The 21,081-nt window shown below is 38.3% G+C and overlaps 2 protein-coding genes across 4 annotated transcripts; both read left to right on the top strand.

Annotated features, from left to right (window-relative positions):
* Positions 1-161: 161 nt before the first annotated feature.
* On the top strand, positions 162-11,480 carry tmtc1 (transmembrane O-mannosyltransferase targeting cadherins 1). 3 transcript variants are annotated; one of them, XR_015864142.1, is made up of 20 exons: positions 162-853; positions 1,562-1,739; positions 2,790-2,863; positions 3,173-3,349; positions 3,624-3,705; positions 3,795-3,898; positions 4,670-4,859; positions 5,109-5,230; positions 5,327-5,494; positions 5,619-5,732; positions 6,141-6,284; positions 6,740-6,848; positions 6,979-7,081; positions 7,149-7,284; positions 7,792-7,936; positions 8,053-8,190; positions 8,831-8,953; positions 9,011-9,088; positions 10,026-10,202; positions 11,407-11,480. XR_015864142.1 is itself a non-coding variant. In XM_088406101.1 (19 exons), exons 1-19 carry the CDS (start codon positions 564-566, stop codon positions 10,149-10,151), a joined length of 2,601 nt encoding a protein of 866 aa, XP_088262227.1. In that variant the 5' UTR covers positions 164-563; the 3' UTR covers positions 10,152-11,252. The 3 variants fall into 3 exon arrangements, 1 of the variants encoding a protein (XP_088262227.1); XR_015864141.1 differs by lacking the exon at positions 11,407-11,480 and adding an exon at positions 10,576-11,252; XM_088406101.1 differs by lacking the exon at positions 11,407-11,480 and having other exon boundaries at positions 164-853; positions 10,026-11,252.
* Positions 11,421-20,629, top strand: cog5 (component of oligomeric golgi complex 5). Its single transcript, XM_088406102.1, has 22 exons — positions 11,421-11,565; positions 11,686-11,825; positions 12,335-12,392; positions 12,700-12,754; positions 12,856-12,925; positions 13,257-13,377; positions 13,806-13,936; positions 14,198-14,357; positions 14,450-14,562; positions 14,733-14,810; positions 15,062-15,143; positions 15,264-15,459; positions 15,612-15,773; positions 15,950-16,049; positions 16,131-16,241; positions 16,682-16,744; positions 17,321-17,424; positions 17,633-17,870; positions 17,954-18,030; positions 18,717-18,843; positions 19,694-19,773; positions 20,449-20,629. The coding sequence occupies exons 1-22, from the start codon at positions 11,511-11,513 to the stop codon at positions 20,567-20,569; spliced, it is 2,442 nt and encodes an 813-aa protein (XP_088262228.1). The 5' UTR covers positions 11,421-11,510; the 3' UTR covers positions 20,570-20,629.
* The last annotated feature ends 452 nt before the right edge of the window (positions 20,630-21,081 follow it).

The raw sequence follows: 21,081 nt of genomic DNA, 5'->3' as shown, positions 1-21,081 counted from the left end.
CACATATGTGTCAGTATAAAAGTTGATTGATGTCAATGAAGTTTACTCAACTTCCACAATGTGATTGCATTACGTTCCGCAAGCAGTTCGGTTGACACCAAAAGAACCACAGGCTGTGTTTTTTTTTTTACTATCAATCCTCAACATCTAACTCGGCCTGGCCTACGTCCAGAAATTTGCGCATGCGCCTGAAGGCGGGTATTTCATGGTGATGTGCACTTCACGATTAGAGCTCCAACTCGTACTTAAATAATCGTGTATTTTCATCGCACGTTTGTCGTGAAACCAAGCACTCGTTGTACCATCGACATTTCTATTGATGACTCACTTACACACGCGGGAGTCATATAATCAACGCTTTTCTGTCCCGACGTCTTTCAGCATCCTATTTCGAACGATAACGCTCATTTCTGATTTTCATTGAAGGCAGCACAAGACAACCAACTGCCCTCTTTAAAATTCACCTCTCACGGACACTCCCTGCCAAGCGAAATGGACGAATATTTTCGTGCCCACGCGTTAATCTGCAGCCAACGTGATCTTTTGGAGAAACCGGGGCTGACATGACATCACCGGGAAGAGAAGGAAAACCTCCCCGGCATCCACCGTCCGGGTCGCCGGCGGTGTGGACTGCGAGTCGCTACGCGGTTTTGGTCACACTGTGCGTGATATGTTACAGCAACTCTCTTCATGGCGAGTTGGTGCACGACGATGTTTGGGCGATTATCAACAACCCCGACGTGCGACCGAGCTCCAGTCTCCGAAACATCTTCAGCAACGATTTTTGGGGCAAAAGGATGTCGGATAATTCGAGCCACAAATCCTACAGACCGTTTTGCATTCTCACGTTTAAGTAAGTTCTCACTCTTTCATTTGCATTAGAGGCCATCTGAGTAGTATCGACACTCGTTTTCCCAGAAGTGTTGAACGCAGCATTGCATGAAGTCAAGACGCTCAGTATGACGTCACGCCGCACTGTGGGGTGGAGGGTGTTATTCGAGACAGCAGTGTTTGGAGTAATGCATTATAGAAGTCATGCAATCACTGTGATGCATTACTTTTTGCTGTAACGCGATAGTGTTTGGCATTACACACAAAAAAGTAATATTTTATTCGGTATAAATGACAGTAACACTGGAAAATGCGCAGCTGTGAATTGAAAGTCATTTCGGGCCATAAAGCATCATCCACATCATAAAGCTGAGAAGCTACCAAGACGTGCAAAACGTATCTGGTCAACAGCTGCTAAACACATTAAGAGGTCAAGATTTTCACACCGTTAACACTTGAAAATGTACAGCTGTGAACTGAAACTCGTTTCAGGTCATAGGGCATCATCCACGTTCAAAAACTTACAGAGAAAATACGATGCCTACTTAATAGGTCTAAATTATAAATATTTATGTTTCGATTTCGTGAAACAAAATCTTCATAATGTCAATGACGTGAACATTTTTCATGGACACTAAATGATGTGGTGAATGCCAAACTTTTGACTGGTACTGTAAATTTCAAATATGTTTCATCCCTGAAAATGACATTTCCTCCCTATCTTTCTCAGGTTAAATATCCTTCTGGGTGGCATGACACCTCTGTACTTCCACATCGTCAATGTGTGCCTGCACTGTGCTGTAACCTGCATGCTGATGCACACGTGTGAACGGTGTGTGTTTGAAGAATCACACCTGGCCTTCGTCACATCCGTCCTGTTTGCGGTGCACCCTGTCCATACCGAAGCTGTGAGTTCACCACAAATAGAAACTACGATTTGATTCGATGTGGAATCGCTCAATTTGAGAGGGTGTGATGCAATGGAAACACATTCAAATGAAAATGGCATCAAACACACTAATAGGTCAATCATTTCAATCTATTAACTTTTGAAAATGCACGGCTGTTAACTGAAAAACATTCCAGGTCATAAAGCATCATCCACATCATAAAGCTGACTGTGTAAAGCTGTTATCTGGGCAAAAGGTGTCCATTTACAAAGCATCTTCTCTTTTGAATTCCACAAAATTTGACTGGTATTTTTGAACTTCACAGTATATGTATTTATTTGTTCTTTTTTTTGTATACAAACAATAACTTAGCTATATCACACAAGAAGGGCTGATATACTCATCAATCTTTTTGCAACGGAATCAATCACTGATATGGTTTTCAATGCAAATCGTTTGCTAACATATACCTGGCAAAAAGGAAAATGCTAACAAGCTAAATGCCTACAAGGCAGCGCTATATAACATGTTGAAGATAGCAACTAACATTAGCTAGTGTGTTATCCACAATAACAAACAAACTCATTTTGGGCATATTATCATAAATGTCAACATTCTTACTAAGAAAGTACGAAAGTCGTGGGCCAGATTTCGGAGAGAAACAGAACAAGGTGTGTCATTGTCTTACCGTCCTTCCTCACTTCAAAATGTCATATCAACAGCGGCCAGAGGTGGCGCCAAAAAACAAAGACCAAGCCAAACAAAGCACAAATGAATGAACTGTTAAAGGATGAAATAAATCGGTTCCGTAACATCATTATTTCGGGTGCGGCCCAAGCGGCCCGGTACCAGGTGATCCGCGGATCGGTACCGGGCAGCAAACCAGTGGTTGGGGACCTCTGCTCGTAAGGTTTACTCAATTATTAAAATCAATCGATTAACTTGATAAGCTTTTAGTTGTGATTCATTTTATTTTCAAGACAACTTTAAGGAAAAAATGGAACATTCAACACATCTTATGCATGAATTGAGGGTTTATTTTGAAATCTTGTGTTTCTTGTCTTGTAGGTGTCTGGTATAGTGGGAAGGGCTGATCTATTAGCTTGTCTGCTCTTCTTGCTAGCATTCCTTTCCTATATAAGGTAAGTTGAAGTTGCATTCAGGAGGGACAACAGGACGGCATATTGAAAGTCAACATGTTTTGACAATCTCTGCCTAACTCAATTTTAATGCCATAGCGGGACCTCTTCCAATGCTGTTATCTGAACAATATTATTTAGAAGCTGTCGCTGATCTGTTTGCAGTTTTAGAAGTTTGCCACGCCCCTCTTTTGACAGGCACTGTAAACAGGTGGACATTAGCCGTGTCTACTGCGGTGGTTTCTTAGGAATAATACTAAAGGTACAAAATGGGGCCAGAAAGTGACGATTTGCTGTTTGTCGTTTTCTCAGGAGCGTCGGCGCGAACGCATCCGAGGATTCAACGCCCTCGACAGTGTCGGCGGTGTCTCTGCTCATCAGTTTACTGCTGGGCACCTGCGCCATGTTGGTGAAGGAGACGGGCATCACCGTGTTTGGGGTTTGCATGTTTTACGACGCCCTAGTTCTCTGTGGCAAGCCCCTCTTCAGGTAATTGCCCACTCGCTAAAGTTAATGTAAGTCAGATGTTCGCGGGTTCGCTCTCATACTTTCAAATCTCGGCGCCATATCGGGTCGAGATCTGGGATCTCCAACTTGCTGTCCGGATGAATGACCACACACCTTGTAAATTAAAAAAATGAATCCTTTTTTAACCCGCCAAAAATCCTCAAAATTACAGTATAGGTTGTCCACAAACAATTGGGGGAAAGAGGGGAAAAATATTGTCATAAATGACATCTGGCGTTCCGTTTTTTTTCCCCAGTCACCTGCCTGGATCTGGCGTTCGACAACTTCTCCAAATATGGAAACCCTTCATCAAACGAGCCTGTGTTGTCTTTAGCTACGTGAGTATTCGATATTACATTATTTTTGCAGCTGTGCATAGCTGATGTGTATGGAGGCCGCGCCCTTTAATTTTTTTTCCCCTTTTTAGGTATTGGCCATCGTGTCAATCAGATTGTGGTTAATGGGAGGTTCTATGCCTCTTTTCTCCGAACAGGACAATCCCGCATCCTTTGCACCGCACTTGCTTACCAGGTGAGTGGTCCACACACTCAGGGATCATTCAATTCTATTTTGTAAACGTTCTCTTTGGTCGTATCTGTCTATGCATGCAAAGAAACACCAAATGTTGCGCTGAAACAAATTAGCTCATGCGGTGTGGTTGTTGGAAATTTTGTGGTGTGTTTTCCACATCATACGGTGCTCTATATGATTTGGCGCAGTCTCAATTACGGGGTCTATTTCTGGATTTAATCCTTACATAGCGCGCACAATGTTCAAAGATACATGCTCAAAGAAAGCGAACATATACAACTTACACCGTAGAACTAACAAACATAAAATCGACATTAGCTACAGCTAACGTTGTACATATTTACAAAAAACACTGTCGCGTCTGCTGTTAGCGTTTTTAGTACGTTGTTAGCATTTTAGCAATGACATCACTCAGGAAGCACTTTGCATGACCCCAAACTAAACTTAGGTGAACTAACATGGTTAAAATGATCCAAAAAAAAATATTATTGCGCCTGTGGAGTTGTAAATGATTCCTGGATCACTGGAAATGTCAAATAAAAACTTAATATCGCTCAACTGCTACAGTTTGGATGATTAAAATTTTTGGGAGCATTTTTTATTATTCTTTCCATGATATATTTTAAATATTCATCGCTAATGTAATACTAATATGTATTTGTTACTGTTTTTGATCATTTTTTATAGTATAATCATTTTCATTGAAAGGTTTTAGGAGCATTTTGGGGGGCTTGGGGATTATTTTCTTCCATCCATTCCTTGTGTTTCCAGAATTTTGACCTACTCCTACTTGCTGTATTTCAACACATGGCTGCTGCTCGCCCCCGCCGTGCTGTGCTACGACTGGCAAGTGGGTAGCATCCCTCTTGTCGAGTCGCCGAGTGACGTTCGCAATATCGCCACCGTGCTACTAGCTGCGGTGACGGTTGCCCTCTGTCTGCATTGTATCCATACATTACAGGTAAATAATTGTGAATTTCTTTCGACAGTACGCCTCATTCTGATTTGCCGATTGCAAACAAATTGTTGGAATTAGCCACAGTGTGTTTTCGCGATGATATTTTGTCCCCGGCGTTTTATGTGGCGTGTTTTAAAAGGCCCGCAAATTCAACTTAGACGCATCATTCTGCCGCTTTGAATTTTCTTCGCATTTATTTGACTTTTGTGAGTTGTAATTGGATAATAGATGTCCGCTCTGTTTTTATTCCAGAGACAAAAGCGTAAGGAGGTGTTGATGGGACTGTTGTTTCTGGTGTTTCCTTTCATTCCTGCGAGTAACCTTTTCTTCAGGGTGGGGTTCGTTGTGGCCGAAAGAGTTCTTTACATGCCAAGGTGAGTCGCTTGGAGTATTATACTCCAAAACTCGAAACGCTCAGCTTGCATTTTTGTGATTTCTTGATTTTGAAATCTGCAACGTTTTGATTGCAGCATGGGTTACTGCATCCTGGTGGTCCATGGCCTGAGTCGTCTCTTTTCATTGGTCGGCCGTTTTGGCACCACAGTCCTTAGTGCCTCCATGCTATTGCTGCTTCTGCTTTTCTCCTGGAAGACGGTTCAGCAGAACAAAGTCTGGCTGTCCAGGGAGGCGCTCTTTAGGTGAGTTTTTCTTACAGACCCTGGAACACAGTACGCCCAATGTCCCGTTTTTTTTTTTTTTAATTTAACAATAGTCATCGATGAGTGAGTTCACACATTCTATGCGGTTTTGACCTTGTTTCAGTTCTGGCATCTGGACTCTGCCTCACAATGCCAAAGTCCACTACAACTACGCAAACTTTCTCAAGGACAGCGCTCGACACCAAGAAGCCATTTATCACTATACTATTGCCCTCAGGTCTGACTCTTAACTTTTGTGTGCTTACTGTACTGGTGAGAGGCATTGAGTGGAACAAACCATTTTTGAAGTGTGTGGGGTGTAAAATGGATAATGGTGGGAACTTGGTAAATATTTAGAATCCCCAAAATACATGCGATGAGTGCATTGGTTTCTTGAAAGCATTCACTTCCCAGGCATCTCAGAATGCTCTGATTAACTACGTGCAAGCGATTTATTCATTCGAATCATATTTAAAAAGCAAAATAACACAAAGACCTCTTAATACTGAGTTTTAGACATTGCGTTTTTATTGCGCAAAATTATATACACTAAGATTTTCCGTTCTAGATTTTTTCATCTGTTTCAAATTACTTCGGACTTGTGTTTAACAACATAATTTCTCCTGAAAATGACTTTAATTTTCAGGTTGTACCCCCGCCATGCCAGCGCTCTGAACAATCTCGGCACTCTGACGCACAATCCAGAGGAAGCTGAGCGTTACTACAGGAAAGCACTGGACATCAATCCTCAACATAATCGAGCACTTTTCAACCTGGGAAACCTCCTCAAGTCAGTCACACTGAAAATAAAAAATAATGTAATGTAAAAAGTTTTGTAAAAACTTTTCTGTGATACAGTAAAATAAATTAAATAAATAAATAAATATAAACTTAATTTGTATTAATTAGTAGAGCTGTACACAAAAATAAGTCAATAAATTCATTGTTAATAAATATTTAACCACCAAAAAATAATCGACATAAAGTGTCAGACCTGTTTTCAAAAAAAATTATAAAAAAAAATATTTGCTCACTTGACAGGTAACGAGAGGTGGCACGTGACAAGTTGGTTCGAACAATTCTAGTATGAACATAAGATTTGTTTCATAATCTTTATTTTGCTGAAACATTTAATGAATTCAATAATTATTTTTAAAGGATTTTTGCATGTTTATTTGTTTTATTTAAAATCTCCAGTAGCCTCCGGAATTTCGTAACGATGTGGAAGCGGATGCTCTTATTTAGGTCACAGGGCAAGGAGAAAGAGGCGGAGATACTGCTGCGGGACTCCATTAACTACGGTCCACATTTTGCCGATGCCTATTCCAGTCTAGCCTCACTCTATGCTGATCAGGTAAATAAATTTGATTCTGCAAAAAAAAAAAAATCTGTTTTCTTGCTGCTTTTTTTCCTCCTCCTGTAAAATATCTTCATTCCATGACGTAAGAGATATGCCTGTGTCGATCTGCATTTCTTTTTTGCAGAAACGCCATACCGAAGCCCATGAAATATATTTAAAAGGTATCGAGAATTGTCCTGATAGCTCAGACCTGCATAATAACTACGGAGTGTTCCTAGTGGATACGGGTAAGGTAAAAAAAAAAAAGGAAATAAAAATAACAGGCGCTTCCGACTGACGCTTCCTAAAACACAGGAAAGGAGGAGCTGGCCGTTGTTCACTACCAGCAGGCGATTCAACTCAAACCGGCTCACTATGTCGCCATGGTGAACCTTGGCCGCCTTCTCCGTTCTTCCAATTTGAACAAAGAGGCGGAGTCCTGGTATAAAAGGTAGCTGGATTGATTTTCAGTTTTTTTGTCGGATGGATTGTGCCAAGTTATTTGGAAACCCAGAACAAAATCATCCTATTCTCAGAGGTTGATTATTTTAAAGATAAAAAGTCCACTATCCACTAGTAAATAGACCAGGCAATGTACTGTTGTGTTGGTGCAGTATTCTAGAAAATATGTTAGTGGTGCTCTTATTTCTAAACGTGCAGGTATGTTCAGTCTGTGTTGATCGATATTTGCTATAACATGAAGAGAAAACTGTCTTAAATAAATACAAAAACATGAAAAACAACCAAAATGTTACAATGTGACCAAAATAAGTTAGTGGTTACATTTTTTTGGCGCGGTTTACAGTCATTTACGAAAACTTGGGAAATGCTGAACGCGCCTTTGGAATGAAAGATCAACTTTCAGCCGTCACGTCGAATGCAAATATTTAGTAAGGTGGTGTACTGTACCAAACTGAAACGCTCAGCAGTAAGCATGAACTTTGACCTTTTCCTGCAGAGCACTTCAAGTGACAAGGAAGGTGGAGATCCTTTCCCCACTTGGGGCTCTGTACTACAACACCGGCCGCTACGATGAAGCCCTGCAAGTTTACAGAGAAGCTGTTAGCTTACAACCAGAGAACACTGACATTTGGCTAGCGCTGGTTAGCATACGCTAACAAATTCCAACAAATTGCCATGTGTTTCCCTATTTTTTTGTATCGTGGAATATTGACATAATGTTACTCCGTTTTTTTTTTGTTTTTTTTTTTTCAATCAGGCTCAGGTGTTAGCCATGGCCGGCCACACAAAAGAGGCAGAAAAAATGACCCGGGACATTATTTCCAGAGTGAAGAAATGCATTGAATGTTACCGCCTTTTGTCTTCCATATACAGCAAGCATGGCAACCATACAGAGGTGTGTACTGTAAAATGTTCAATTATTGAACTGGCAGTAATGCACGACTAAAGTAATCTAATTACTCGAATGCATTACTTTTTGTCGTAATGTAAGGCAAAAAAGTACTGTTCTCTCCTGACTGGCCAGTCAATCTGTCAATCAGCTCAAAGGGTGCTCCTACAAGACTCGGAAAATTTCCTGTTGTGCACGATTAAGGCGATGCAACGCCGATTTTATTTTGAGCATGTATGTTTACTTAAGTTTAGTTTAAGGTCATGCCACTGGATTAGTAATAAGCTATATTTCGAATGCCAAATCCATATTTCCAGCTATTAGTGAGGAAAATGTAAAAGTAAATACAAATATTGTTATAAGGTAACTAATTACTTTGGAATGACAGTAATAAGAAATAAATAATGCATTTCGTAATGCAGTAAAGTCCCGTTACTTTAGGTTGTTTGTGGTCGATTGTTTTCATCCAAGTATTTACCATGGTAACTGTATGTATGACTCTCCTTTTACCGTCATTTCCAGTGAATAAAAAGCGATTTTTGTCACACTTTTAAATGTCGACCAATACCTAGAGGTTGTCAAGGTTTATTGTTCTGCACTATGTTGACGATGTCATTTCTTGCTTCTACTTTACGTTCTGGCTCAGGCGCTAGAAGCTCTGAATAGCGCTCTACAGCAAAATCCCAATGATCTCACCGTGAAAGCAGAGTTGTATTTCTCCAAAGGAAACCAGCTACGAGAGATGAACCAATTGGACCTCGCTTTTGAGGTACTCTTCATGCCTTTTATTGAATGTTCTTGAAATGACCATGACGTTCCTCGCTAGAGTTACAAACTGGCTGTGGACCTCAAACCTGATCAGTCACAAGCCTGGATGAACATGGGAGGGATTCAACATATTAAGGTATGAAAATATGGATACAAGTTAGAAATACGGGTATAAATGTTCCCCTTGTTTAAAAAAATCTCTGCAAAAAGGAGGTTGATTTATTTTGAATTTTGTTTTCATTTGCGTATGATTTTTCTGTATGCTTTTTTTTGTCATGTATTATGTATTTTCTTGAAACTGTTTTTCTTTTGTATGTTTTTTCATTGACTGTATTTTTGTTTCTTCTCTGTTCATTATGTACACATTTTGTCCATTGTGAATGTTTTTTTTTTCCATTTATTTATGCATTTTTTTGTTTGTTATTTGTATTATTTGATATATATTTTATCTTTAAATACATATTTTGTCCATTGTGAATGTTTTTTTCATTTATTTATGCATTTTTTGTTTGTTATTTGTATTATTTGATATATATTTGATCTATAAATACACATTTTGTCCATTGTGAATGTTTTTTTTTCCATTTATTTATGCATTTTTTGTTTGTTATTTGTATTATTTGATATATATTTTAGCTTTAAATACACATTTTGTCCATTGTGAATGTTTTTTTCATTTATTTATGCATTTTTTGTTTGTTATTTGTATTATTTGATATATATTTTAGCTTTAAATACACATTTTGTCCATTGTGAATGTTTTTTTTCATTTATTTATGCATTTTTTGTTTTGTTATTTGTATTATTTGATATATATTTGATCTATAAATACACATATTGTCCATTGTGAATTTTTTTTTCATTTATTTATGCATTTTTTGTTTGTTATTTGTATTTTTTTATATATATTTTATCTTTAAATACACATTTTGTCCATTGTGAATGTTTTTTTTTTCATTTATTTATGCATTTTTTGTTTGTTATTTGTATTATTTGATATATATTTTATCTTTAAATACAGTGTGTAAATATATAATATGTGTCTTTGTGTGTGTGTGTTCCTATTTGTGCAGGGCGACTACGCATCAGCTCGGATGTACTACCAGAGGGCGTTGAGTCTCAATCCCGGTTCGAAACTTCTGAAGGAAAACCTGGAGAAGCTGGATCGGCTCGAGAGGAGGGTGACAGGGGCGGCGTAGTCGTTGGATGACGCTTCGCGCGACCCACAGATGTGGCGATGACGCGCAATGGTAGGAATTATGTCATGGACTCGAGAAGAACGGTTGAGCCGCAATTCTGAAGCATTTTAAGTGTGGATTATCTTGGAAACGGCAGGGCACTGTCGCTATCGTCCACGCTATATGAGCAATACCAAAACAACATTTTTGCTACTGTTCTGTTTTGATCACGTTATTTAGAGTTCTCTTTTATCCTGTTATGTTTTTTGCGTCGACCAATCAGCTCTGTCCAGGCACTCTAGATGTTTCTCTTATTTTTTTACCTTCAATAGAAGAATAACAACTATGTTGTTCCTGTGTGTATATTGATGTTTTTGAGTTTGCATTTCTTTATCTTCATACTTAACCCTTGAGCAGTATTTTTTTCCCAATCCTTTGTGTGTAGATCAATGCATTTCACATCAAAGGGAAAGCATTAAAAAGCACTAAGGGGACTGAAATTCCACCCAGATGGTGACAAGATTTGTTTGAGAGAGAAGTTTTGAAATCATGGAGGATACCGGCCCTCAAGGACTGGAGTTTGACACCTGTGCTCTAAAAAGACTGATGTATTTGATCCCAGTTTGAACAAGCAAAATTTCAAAATAAAACACTTGAGAGTCAAATATTCAAATGATATTTCCATTTCAAATGTTACCTTATTTGAAATGGAACTATTATATATAGTATATACATAAAGAGGAAAATGTACTCAATGAATTTACTGTGTGGTAAGACCCATTTTGCACTGAATATTTGTCATATTTAAAATCTAATCGTGTAATCTTTATAAATTGCAATTCTATATCATTATAAAGTCTTTTAAAGTCAATTATTTTGATTGTTATTATGATATGAAAAAACTTATGCTCACCAGCATTGCAAAGGTAACGGTAGTACAGTGTGTGTGTGTGTGTGTGTGTGTGTGTGTGTGTGTGTGTGTGTGTGTGTGTGTGTGTGTACATATATGAAATGACATGCGTTCTCTTAAATATGTTCATACAGCTACCAGTGTACTGTGTACTGTATTGCCGTTATTGTGTAGATAAATATGAAAGTAAATAATAATCCGATTCAAATGTTTTTTTGTGGTTGTTTTTGGTGTATATTTGATTCTCAAATTTATGAGTGGGTGTTTAATGCAGCGACGTAACTTTGTCTTTTTACTCTATTTTTGTTGATATACGTAATCCGTTTATGAGCTTTATCGGGGGATGTAACACATCCAATATGGCAGACGCGCACACGCATCACAGTGACAACCCACGATGAAGAAAAATAGGACGAAGAAAACGACACGTAGAAGAAGAATTCTAATCCACGTCACTTGCGGAAGTCAACATGAATACCATGTCTCACGACAGAAATGCGACCACAAATTCATCATTAAAAGACGGTAAATTCTCATTAAGTAATTGCAGTGTAACCAACACGTGTTAAGAAAACATATTCCGAGCCTAATTTCAGAATATTTTGCAGACTTTTTTAATAACGATCGCGTTTCTCCTTTTTGTAGACTTCTATACAGATTTCCTGGCTACAGATTTCGATGTGAAGATTTATACTGCTCAAGCGATCCATCATGCTGTCATTGCTGAACAGTTGGCGAAGCTCGCACAAGGAATAAGCCAACTCGATAAAGAGCTGCACAGCCAGGCATGAACACCGTACACTGCACCGACCCACTCCTCCCTTAAACCGCCACTAGACGTAATAAATAAAATAAAAATAAAAGCATTTACTGTAAATTATTATAAGAATTATTAATAGGAATAATTACAAATTATTATATAGAATTAAAAATATTGAATGTTTTATGTCAAATGTAATAAACTGGTTTTAGGTAAATATTTAGTTAAATGTCAAGTCATCCAATATAAATCAATTGAAATTTTTGGAATAGAAAATGAGGATTTGTGGGAAAATAGTGAATATCAGGAATAAGAAAAATACACGCAGTCGTCACGTGAACATGTAGAATATTACCAGATTATCCACGGGCTGGTGCCAGGTCGTGGACTGGAATCGGTTATGATCTGTTATGTTTAATGGTTTTTCAACTGTTTGTGTTTTCAAATGTTCCACAAAGATAGTTGTCACGTGATTTGTTATTGAAAATTCCATGCCATTGTTTTTTTTTTTTTTTTTTTTTTTGTGCATTCCAGGTGGTAGCCAGACACGAGGATTTATTGGCCCAGGCAACCGGGATAGAGTCTCTTGAAGGTACAATAGTTTATATGAACTAAACTTAAAAAAACAAAAAAAACAATCATTTTTTTTGTAAAGTAGAAATAATTGAGTCCAAAAAGCACAGGTCAGCATTTAGTATTATGTTATTGTTTAAGAACTGTAATTAAAAAAAAGTGAACTGTCTGTTATTCTGTTAATATGCGGATCCGAACAGATATAGCATCCTTATTTGATGTTACAACAAAATATAAAAGATGCAAACTATGTAATGCGCCAAATTTGACTAAAAGATGCATTCCATAAAGTCATAAATGGTTATATTTTACATCTTTGTCTTCAGGGGTCCTCCAGATGATGCAGACGAGAATCAGCGCTCTACAAGCAGCTGTTGACAGGTTAAAATGATGGCATTTAATATCTCTAAGGTTTTAGTTGGCCTGGTAATACACTGTGATGATAAAGGGTTTCCTTGTTGTTTCATCTTTTCTATTTTTAGGATCAATGCCAAAATAGTTGACCCATACAACAAGATCGTGGCCAGGATCACTCAGCTGAGTAGATTGCAGGCAAGTACAAAGATTGACAATTTTAACATGGTTTCTTCTGATCAAAGCATCCATTTGGCTTTGGTCACCGCAGGTGTGATATTTACCGTATTTCTCAGAGTACAAGACTCAAAATCAATACAATATTTCCATAGTGGCTTCTTCCATCTCTCTTTGTTTAAATGATTGATTAATTTAGTGAGCATATAAACAAATTGCACATAATTCATATATAACAGCATACATTCACATAAGTTATGTGGTTAAAAGTCAATATAAAAGTCATAATCTTAGAATTACGGGAACCAAGTGTCTTTATTTTAATTTCTTGCTTCTCTTATACCTTGTCCAGGTGGCCTGCGACCTTCTGAGGAGAATTATTCGGATCCTGCACCTTAGCAAGAGACTTCAGGTTCAGCTTCAGGGTGGTAGTCGGGAGATTACCAAAGCCGCTCACAGTCTCAACGAACTAGGTTTGGATACACTGTCAATTGTTTTCGCCAAAGTGGGGCCCCGAGTTCTATGCACTAATGTAGATTAGTTACAAAGAGTCAGATTTGTTAGGAGAAAAAGCTGCAGATGTTAATGATTTAAAGTTTGAAGCGATAATAGAGTGGATCTACATTCACCCATCATCGGTGAGACTAAAGATATTTCAGTGTCATCTGCGGAGTTGTATAATGGAAGCTTTTACAGAATGAACAACAAGGGTTCCGGGATTGACCCCTGAGGAACTCCACAGTTCATACTGTAGGTGTTTCAGGCACAAATATTGCTAGACAAAAAAAAAAAAAAAATTGCTGGACTAGTCTTAAAAAGAAGTGGATTAGCTTTGTTTTTGTTGAACAATGTCTCGAGTTAAAATATCAAGTTTTCATGTCTTTTCTCACCAATGCACTAGATTACCTGTCACAAGGAGTCGATTTGAGCGGCATTGAGGTGATTGAGAATGACCTGGTTCTGATCAGTAGAGCTAGGCTGGAGGTGGAGAACCAGGCCAAGCGATTATTGGAGCAAGGGACAGAGATTCAGGTAATAAACAACATTTTGTACAAAAAACGTTTTGTACTGTTGAGTGAGGGTGAAACATAACAGAAATTCACAAGCGTGTTCGAATTTGTTCAAATTTTCATACCAATCCCTATGGCGTTCATGGAAGTCAAGGTTACTAATCTTGTCAGACATTGACCTATCATTACATTTGAATTATTCAAACACAGATATGTGTAAAAAATTAGTCTGTTGTATGTTATAGGGTTACAGTAATTATTTTCTTTCCACCGTGTGTGTCAGAATCCTACGCAGGTTGGCACAGCCTTGCAGGTTTTCTACAACCTTGGTAGCCTTAAGGAGACAATCAGCAGTGTCATGGAGGTCTACCAGATTAGTATACAAGACAACATCACCAGCGCTCTGGACATCGTTTGCCTGACACAACCGTCCAACCCCAAATGTAAACCCATGGTTTTGTACAGTATATTCATTCAGATATACATTGTAAAAATTGCCCCCCCCTCCCACCCCCCTCCCACCACCACCACCTAGGTGCTCCTGGTAGAGCAGTTCTCCCAACTCCTGGCAGCACAGCAGCTTTCCGCGCCGCTCTTTGGACAAACCTGGAGAAGCTAATGGACCAGATATGTGCTGCATGCAAACAAGTAAGACAAATAAATAGCCTTTATTATTGTTACGCCTGCGCAAGTACAAGGTGGGAACTTTTCATATGGTCTTGTCACGCGGGCGGAGATGAGGACCAGCAGCGACGTTGAAAATTGGGAGAGTGTGTTTTGAAGTCTGTGAATGCGTGTTTTTTTTTTTTTTTCCTTAGGTGCAGCATCTCCAGAAGGTTCTCATGAAGAAGCGAGACCCTGTCACGCATAAATGTTTCATCGATGAGATCATTAAAGTGAGACAGCGTCACTCAGACAACAAATAAAATCATTTATCGCATTTTATTGAATCTGTTCAACAGCGCCTCGCGAATTTCATAAATATATAAATATACCGGGTTGTTACTTAGCTAAAATCACGTTTTTACATTTTTTGTACACAACACCCCCCCTCCAAAAAAAAAAAAAAAAAAAAAATATATATATATATATATATATATATATATATATATATATATATATGTGAATGTCAAATATCCAATGACAGGATGGTGAGCCTGATATACTCTACACTTTTTGGACGGATGTAACAAACACATTAAGAGCGGAATTCCACAAAGCAACTCAAGGTACATTTTCATTGGCATTATACCCAGTAAAACTGGATATTTGACGTCTTTAGCCGTCAATGGCAGTGAAGAAATGAATTTGGATGAAATTCTTGTATTTTTTTTTTTCAATCCAAACAGCCTCGTCCTTCCTGAAGCAAGCGTTTGAAGGAGAGTATCCCAAATTGTTGCGGTTGTACAACGAGCTGTGGCGTCGCCTGCAGCAGTATAGTGCCAGCCTGCAAAGCTCGCTGATAAACAGTGGCAGCATGGATACAACTCTGGAACCAGAAACCGAAAGCCTTGATATGTTCTCCCAAAGTAAACAAGACTACAGGTAAGAAATGAACAGAAATAACAAACCTAAAAAAAAAAGTAATATTTTTTAACTCATTCAATGCCAGGGACGTGTTTTTACGTGTTTTTTTTTCAATCCTAATACTCCAATACTCAAGTATCTTTTATATGTATTTTTGGGTGTGTGTGAAGTCCAGAGAGAGCTCTGAAGGATTCTCTTCAACCGTACGAAGCGGCTTACCTCTCCAAGTCCCTCTCTCGCCTGTTTGATCCCATAAATCTCGTTTTCCCGATGGGCGGGCGCAACCCGCCCTCCAATGATGAGTTGGAGAGCATCATCAAGACCATTAGCAGGCAAGTCACTAGACCAGAACTTCATACGATATGTTATACGATGTGGAAATTCCTCTAAAAGTAGCATAATTTTATATTATTCTATTGCCAAAATCTCATCTGATCTCATGCACTCAATCTCATGGGATTTATGTGTGGTCCCTTCCCTAATATATCCATATATTGTGCTTTTGCAGTGAGCTGAATGTCGCATCTCTGGATTCGGACCTCTCGCTTGCTGTTGCCAAGAACGCTGCCAAGACCGTCAAACTCTTTTGTGTCAAATCTGAACAGCTCGTATGTTTATCTACACTAGCCAATAAAAATGTCAGTTTGAAAGTTTTAAGCTTTTTTTTTTTTTCCTCTCTTCTTCTTTAGTTGTGTACACAGAGTGATGGCAGCCAGGTGATTGGCCCGTTAACGGACGGCCAGAGGAGGAACACAGCAGTGGTCAACTCACTCTACCGTTTGCAGCTTGCGGTCTCGAAGGTACGTAAAATAAGGATTCTCAAATTCCCTATATTTTTCCATTGGCGTGAAAATTATGGAGGCTGTTTGATGTACACACAATAGGTGTCAAATTTAGCCCATGTCAGGCTCATTTACTGCCAATTTTGTACATCTTGAAAACCTAATGTCATATCATGCATTTCCCCCGATTTTTGCATGAATTCTGGCAACTCGTGAACGGTGCGCAATAGTCATTTTTCTGTTACCACCGAGTGGCGCTAGCGATCAACTTTGATAGACGTTGATGATCGGCTTAGCCTGGACTCTCAGAATGCAAAAGTCTTCAAAAGTCATAATACTCTATGATGGAATAAATATTCCTTTTTCAGTTTCATAAATATTTAAATATACAGCGTATTTACATTTGCTATTATCACATTTTTACAATTTTTGTCATAACTTTTGTTTTCTTCTTTCAGATTATTACAGGTTTAGGATCAAGTATGACAGCTCCCGCCGAGGCCCTTTCTTCTTCTTTGGAGGTTAGCAACATAGTAAACTGAGGTTTTTTTTTTTTTTTAGGGTTGCAATGAATCATCATTTCCGTCGTTGATTAATCAGTCGACTGTTTTTCCGATTGATTAAATTTTTTTCAAAAAGCATTTTTTTTTTATTTTTAATTTTTTTTTTTTTTTCTGGTCCGTCATTCGTCAGACACTAGTCTACTTCTGTCTGCACTCATACGAATGCTTTTTTCAGTATTTGTACTTAAATTTAACACCATAGCTGAGGTTCTACTGTTACACTGCAATTGAAACACAACACAGTAATATAAGTGTAACACGAAAACAAAGGGTTTTAACTATAGTACACCTTGACTGATGAAACGACAGATGAAAATTGCAATTCCGACTTTTTTAATTCAAAGGACATTCCGTCAGTGCAGACAAAGTGCCCGCCTCTGATTGATTCATTTGATAATCGATCAATTGCCGGTGAATCATAGCGCCTCGAGAATCGACGTTGTATTGAACTTTCATGTTACAACTGCATTTGCAAAATTGTGCGTCAAGTCTCACTTGATTCTTCTTCTTTTTTTTTTTTTAATTTAATTTAAGGAAGTGCAGGCCCTGATGCACAGCGCGGTGCAGCCTCTCTTGCAGTCTGTAAGTGATTCTATAGAGGCCATCATCATCACGCTACATCAGGAGGACTTCTCAGGGTCAGTTTTATAAAGCTGTCGTAGTCATAATAAACTGCAGATGACAATTTTCTGTAATAAGTAGTGCTCAAAGTCCTTACCGCGAAATTTCAAATAGGACTACACAGGAAATGCCTGTGAAAAGCTGCTATTTTTTTCTTTTAGGTTGTAGGCTCGTCACCTGTCACATAACTAACGCTCCATATATTTTTGGTGTGTGTTGTTCCAGCAAGCCGCCCGCTCCCGATAAGCCGGAAGTTGCGTGTTCCCTCTACATGAAGGAGTTACAAGGGTTTATCTCCAGAGTCATGAGCGACTACTTCCAACATTTTGAATGTACCGACTTCATCTACGAAAGCACCGAATCCATCGCTCAGAGAGCCATCGAGCTTTTCGTACGGCACGCCAGCTTGCTGCGCCCGCTGGGCGAAGGCGGGAAGATGCGTCTGGCCGCTGACTTTGCACAAGTTAGGACACAAAGAGAAAAGGACTTCAGTCAAGCGCGTTCTCACACATTTTTTAATGTGATGTATTTGTCTTTTTTTCCAAGATGGAAATGGCTGTGGCTCCATTATGCAGGCGGGTGTCGGATTTGGGGAAACCCTACAGAGTACTTCGATCCTTTAGGTATGTCGGCTTTTTGATTTTTTTTTAACTTAAATGCGAACAAAAAAAATTTCTTCAACACAAGTGTGTATTAATTGCCTAGGTGTCAAAGTCCAATCCTGGAGGGCCGGTATCCTGCATGTTTTAAATGATTTAAATGATTATGATGATTTTTAAGCTCCTGCTTAGCTTGCAACAGAGCTACTAATACGATTCAGGTGTGTTGGAAAGAGACACCTGGAATACATGCAGGATACCGGCCCTCCAGGACTGGATTTTTGACACATGGCTTACAAAATGACGCAAATACTCAACCGCCTACTTGTACATAATGATGTTAGTAGAGCGAACGGGTTTAATCCAATTTTTTCATCCCTTTTTTTTCCCCCTGCTCTCATTGTCTTATTTTTCAACTGGACGATAACGTAGTTGCATAAATTTGCACCCCCCCCTATTTTATTTTATTTTTTTACTGGAAAGCACCTGTCATATTTCATTATTATGCATTTTTTGCTGGTGTCAGGCCGAAATCTGTCAGAATTTTGTAAAAGAAAAAAAAAAGAACAGCAATAGAAATGACCTGGTGTAAACTTTTGTTTGCCCCTTCCAACATGGCCGCCACCTTGGCGCACTTTTGCGCCTGCTCCATTATACTGTAAGTCTCTTTTTGACAACGGGTTTTCAATGGTGTTGCGGCTATCTTTCAGGCCGCTGCTGTTTCAGACAAGTCATCTGATCATTAAGAGTCCAGCTGTGGGCGAATTGATTCCTTACAGCACTGTGCTTCACTTCCTGTTTTCCCGGGCGCCGCCTGAGCTCAAGTCGCCCTACCAGGTCAGTCCGAACACGCACAAAAAGCCTTGTTGTTATTTGATTGAAACGTCGGCTGTCCCGGCAGATACAAATGACTCGTTACGGACAAACGAAGCTTCGTGAAGCATGTGATTGTCAAATGGGGGGTACTTGAAGGAATTCCAGGCCGTACTCGAGAAACATGCAAAAATACCTTAAAAAAATGATTGAATTAGATGTGTTGGGAATATTTAAGTAAATAAAACAAATCTTATGTTGAGTAGGTTATTCAATTCATTATTTTGAAAGAGCAAATTCTCCCCCGTATTAGAATGGTTCGATCCAACATGCCACCTCTCGTTACCTGTCAATTAATGATTCAGTTGTGTGAACACATCTCTACTATGATCCCAAAAGTTGAATATTTTTCTGTGGACGAATATTTTTTTTATTATTTCCTTTTGAGAACCGGTCTGACACTTAATGTTGATTATTTTTTTGTGGACAAATAATGATTTATTTTTGAGAACAGATCTCTACTATAATCTTAAAACGGGACGCTTTTATATTTTTCTATATTTATATTGATTATTTTTGTAGGCAAATATTTATTAAGAACGAAGGTTTTTCTTTTCGATTACAAATCTCTCTATGTTCCAAAAGAGGACACTTTATGTTGCAAATTTTTTTGTGGACTAAAATGAATTTTGAGCGGTTTTAAAGTTGAACACATCAGACACTTTTTATTCCGCTACGCTGGTGTTTATTTTGATTATTTTTAAAGCAAGCGCACAATCTAGAAGAGGAGTATAAACAATAAGATACTTGATGAAGCTTCACGAATTTTCCCAGCACTGGAAATTTGGGGTTTGTAAATGTTTGTTGGCCACAGAGAGCCGAATGGTCGGTGACACGTTACTCCCAATGGATGGACGACCATCCCGCAGAGAGAGACCGACTCACGTTCATCAGGTAATCGGCAGGCGTTTTTACCTCCCGTGTACTTTAGCGAATTTTATTTTTCACTTTTTTTTTTTTGCTACCCATTTTAAGTGAAAAAAATTATGGTCGTAAATGAAAAACCCTCTAAAGAAATGCCAGATTTTTTTTTTTTTTGCAAAAACACAAGCCTTGCTATAGATTTTTTTTTGCAATAAAAGCCTTAATATAGACTGCCGTTTTTGATTAAAAAAAAGCGGGGTTTTTTTCTGAAAAAAAAAACCCTGACTGTAGACTTGTTTTTTTTTTTTTTTTTTTTTTTTAAAGACATACTGTAGACTTTCGTTTTTGCGTGGAAAAAAGCCTTCCATAAACGGTGTTTTATTTTTACTATGGACTGTAGTTTTTGGGTGAAAAAAAAAGCCTTACTGTTAACTGCCGTTTTTGAGTGAAAAAATATATTTGTACAGTATATATAAATATAAATGTATATACAGTACATGAATGTGTATTATATATATATATATATATATATATATATATATATATATATATATATATATATATATATATATATATATATATATATATAGTTTCACTTGCATTGCATTGCAATCATTTCATTTATCATGAATACCAGCATTCTTAATTAGACGGGTTTTCAAATGTTAGTGTCGGTGAAAGCTTGTAATTTCTGTTGTTCCACAGGGGCTCTTTGGAGGCGTACGTCCAGTCCGTGAGGGCTCGCCAGGGGAAGGAGTTTGCTCCAATCTATCCCATCATGCTCCAGCTGTTGCAGACAGCCACTTCATCCGAAGTCAAAGGATGATGACAGATGTAACTTGTATGAAGGTTGAAATCATCAATAAAGCACTCGCATAGAAGGTAATGAATCACACTATTCTTATTTTTGTTTTGTAATATAGAGAAGATACTCCCAGTTTTGAGATGAAACTTCTCGTTGACCAGCTGTTCAGTATTTTTCCTGTAGGTGCCGTCTTGTGGCACGATCTGCATAATCCTGTCTTCAAAACTACATGTACTGTACCGTATTTGATATACTGTATACAGTATGTATGCCTATCCATATATTGGTACTTTACTGCCCTCGTGTGGCCAAAGAGCGCAAATTAAATTCTGTTAAGTGTCGAATGTGCGTTTGTGGAGCGATAGGAAACGTGACACTGTTTTTAAGGAATCCAACCACACAGGTCTCACATATGAACGTGACGATTTCTCAAACTATCAGTAAAACCGTAAAATAACTGCAAAATATTAAGAAAATCGTAACGTAAATAGTTATAATGGACATAAACGGAAATGTATTTTATTTGTTCTATT

Source organism: Hippichthys cyanospilos, chromosome 22 (genome assembly GCF_059441005.1).
Source record: "Hippichthys cyanospilos isolate Australia breed blue-spotted pipefish chromosome 22, RoL_Hcya_1.0, whole genome shotgun sequence".
Classification (NCBI taxonomy): domain Eukaryota; kingdom Metazoa; phylum Chordata; class Actinopteri; order Syngnathiformes; family Syngnathidae; genus Hippichthys; species Hippichthys cyanospilos.
Note: the sequence above shows the minus strand (reverse complement) of the source record. Positions and strands in the feature narration are given on the sequence as shown.

Excerpts from the sequence above, each read along its gene's own strand:
- cog5 (XM_088406102.1), top strand. The coding sequence starts at position 11,511 with ATGAATACCATGTCTCACGACAGAAATGCGACCACAAATTCATCATTA. Across the intron at positions 13,378-13,805 it reads TCACAGTCTCAACGAACTAG|ATTACCTGTCACAAGGAGTC; the intron begins GTTTGGATACAC and ends CCAATGCACTAG. Across the intron at positions 15,144-15,263 it reads ATTCCACAAAGCAACTCAAG|CCTCGTCCTTCCTGAAGCAA; the intron begins GTACATTTTCAT and ends CAATCCAAACAG.
- tmtc1 (XM_088406101.1), top strand. The coding sequence starts at position 564 with ATGACATCACCGGGAAGAGAAGGAAAACCTCCCCGGCATCCACCGTCC. Across the intron at positions 3,706-3,794 it reads CCTGTGTTGTCTTTAGCTAC|GTATTGGCCATCGTGTCAAT; the intron begins GTGAGTATTCGA and ends TCCCCTTTTTAG. Across the intron at positions 5,733-6,140 it reads CACTATACTATTGCCCTCAG|GTTGTACCCCCGCCATGCCA; the intron begins GTCTGACTCTTA and ends TTTAATTTTCAG.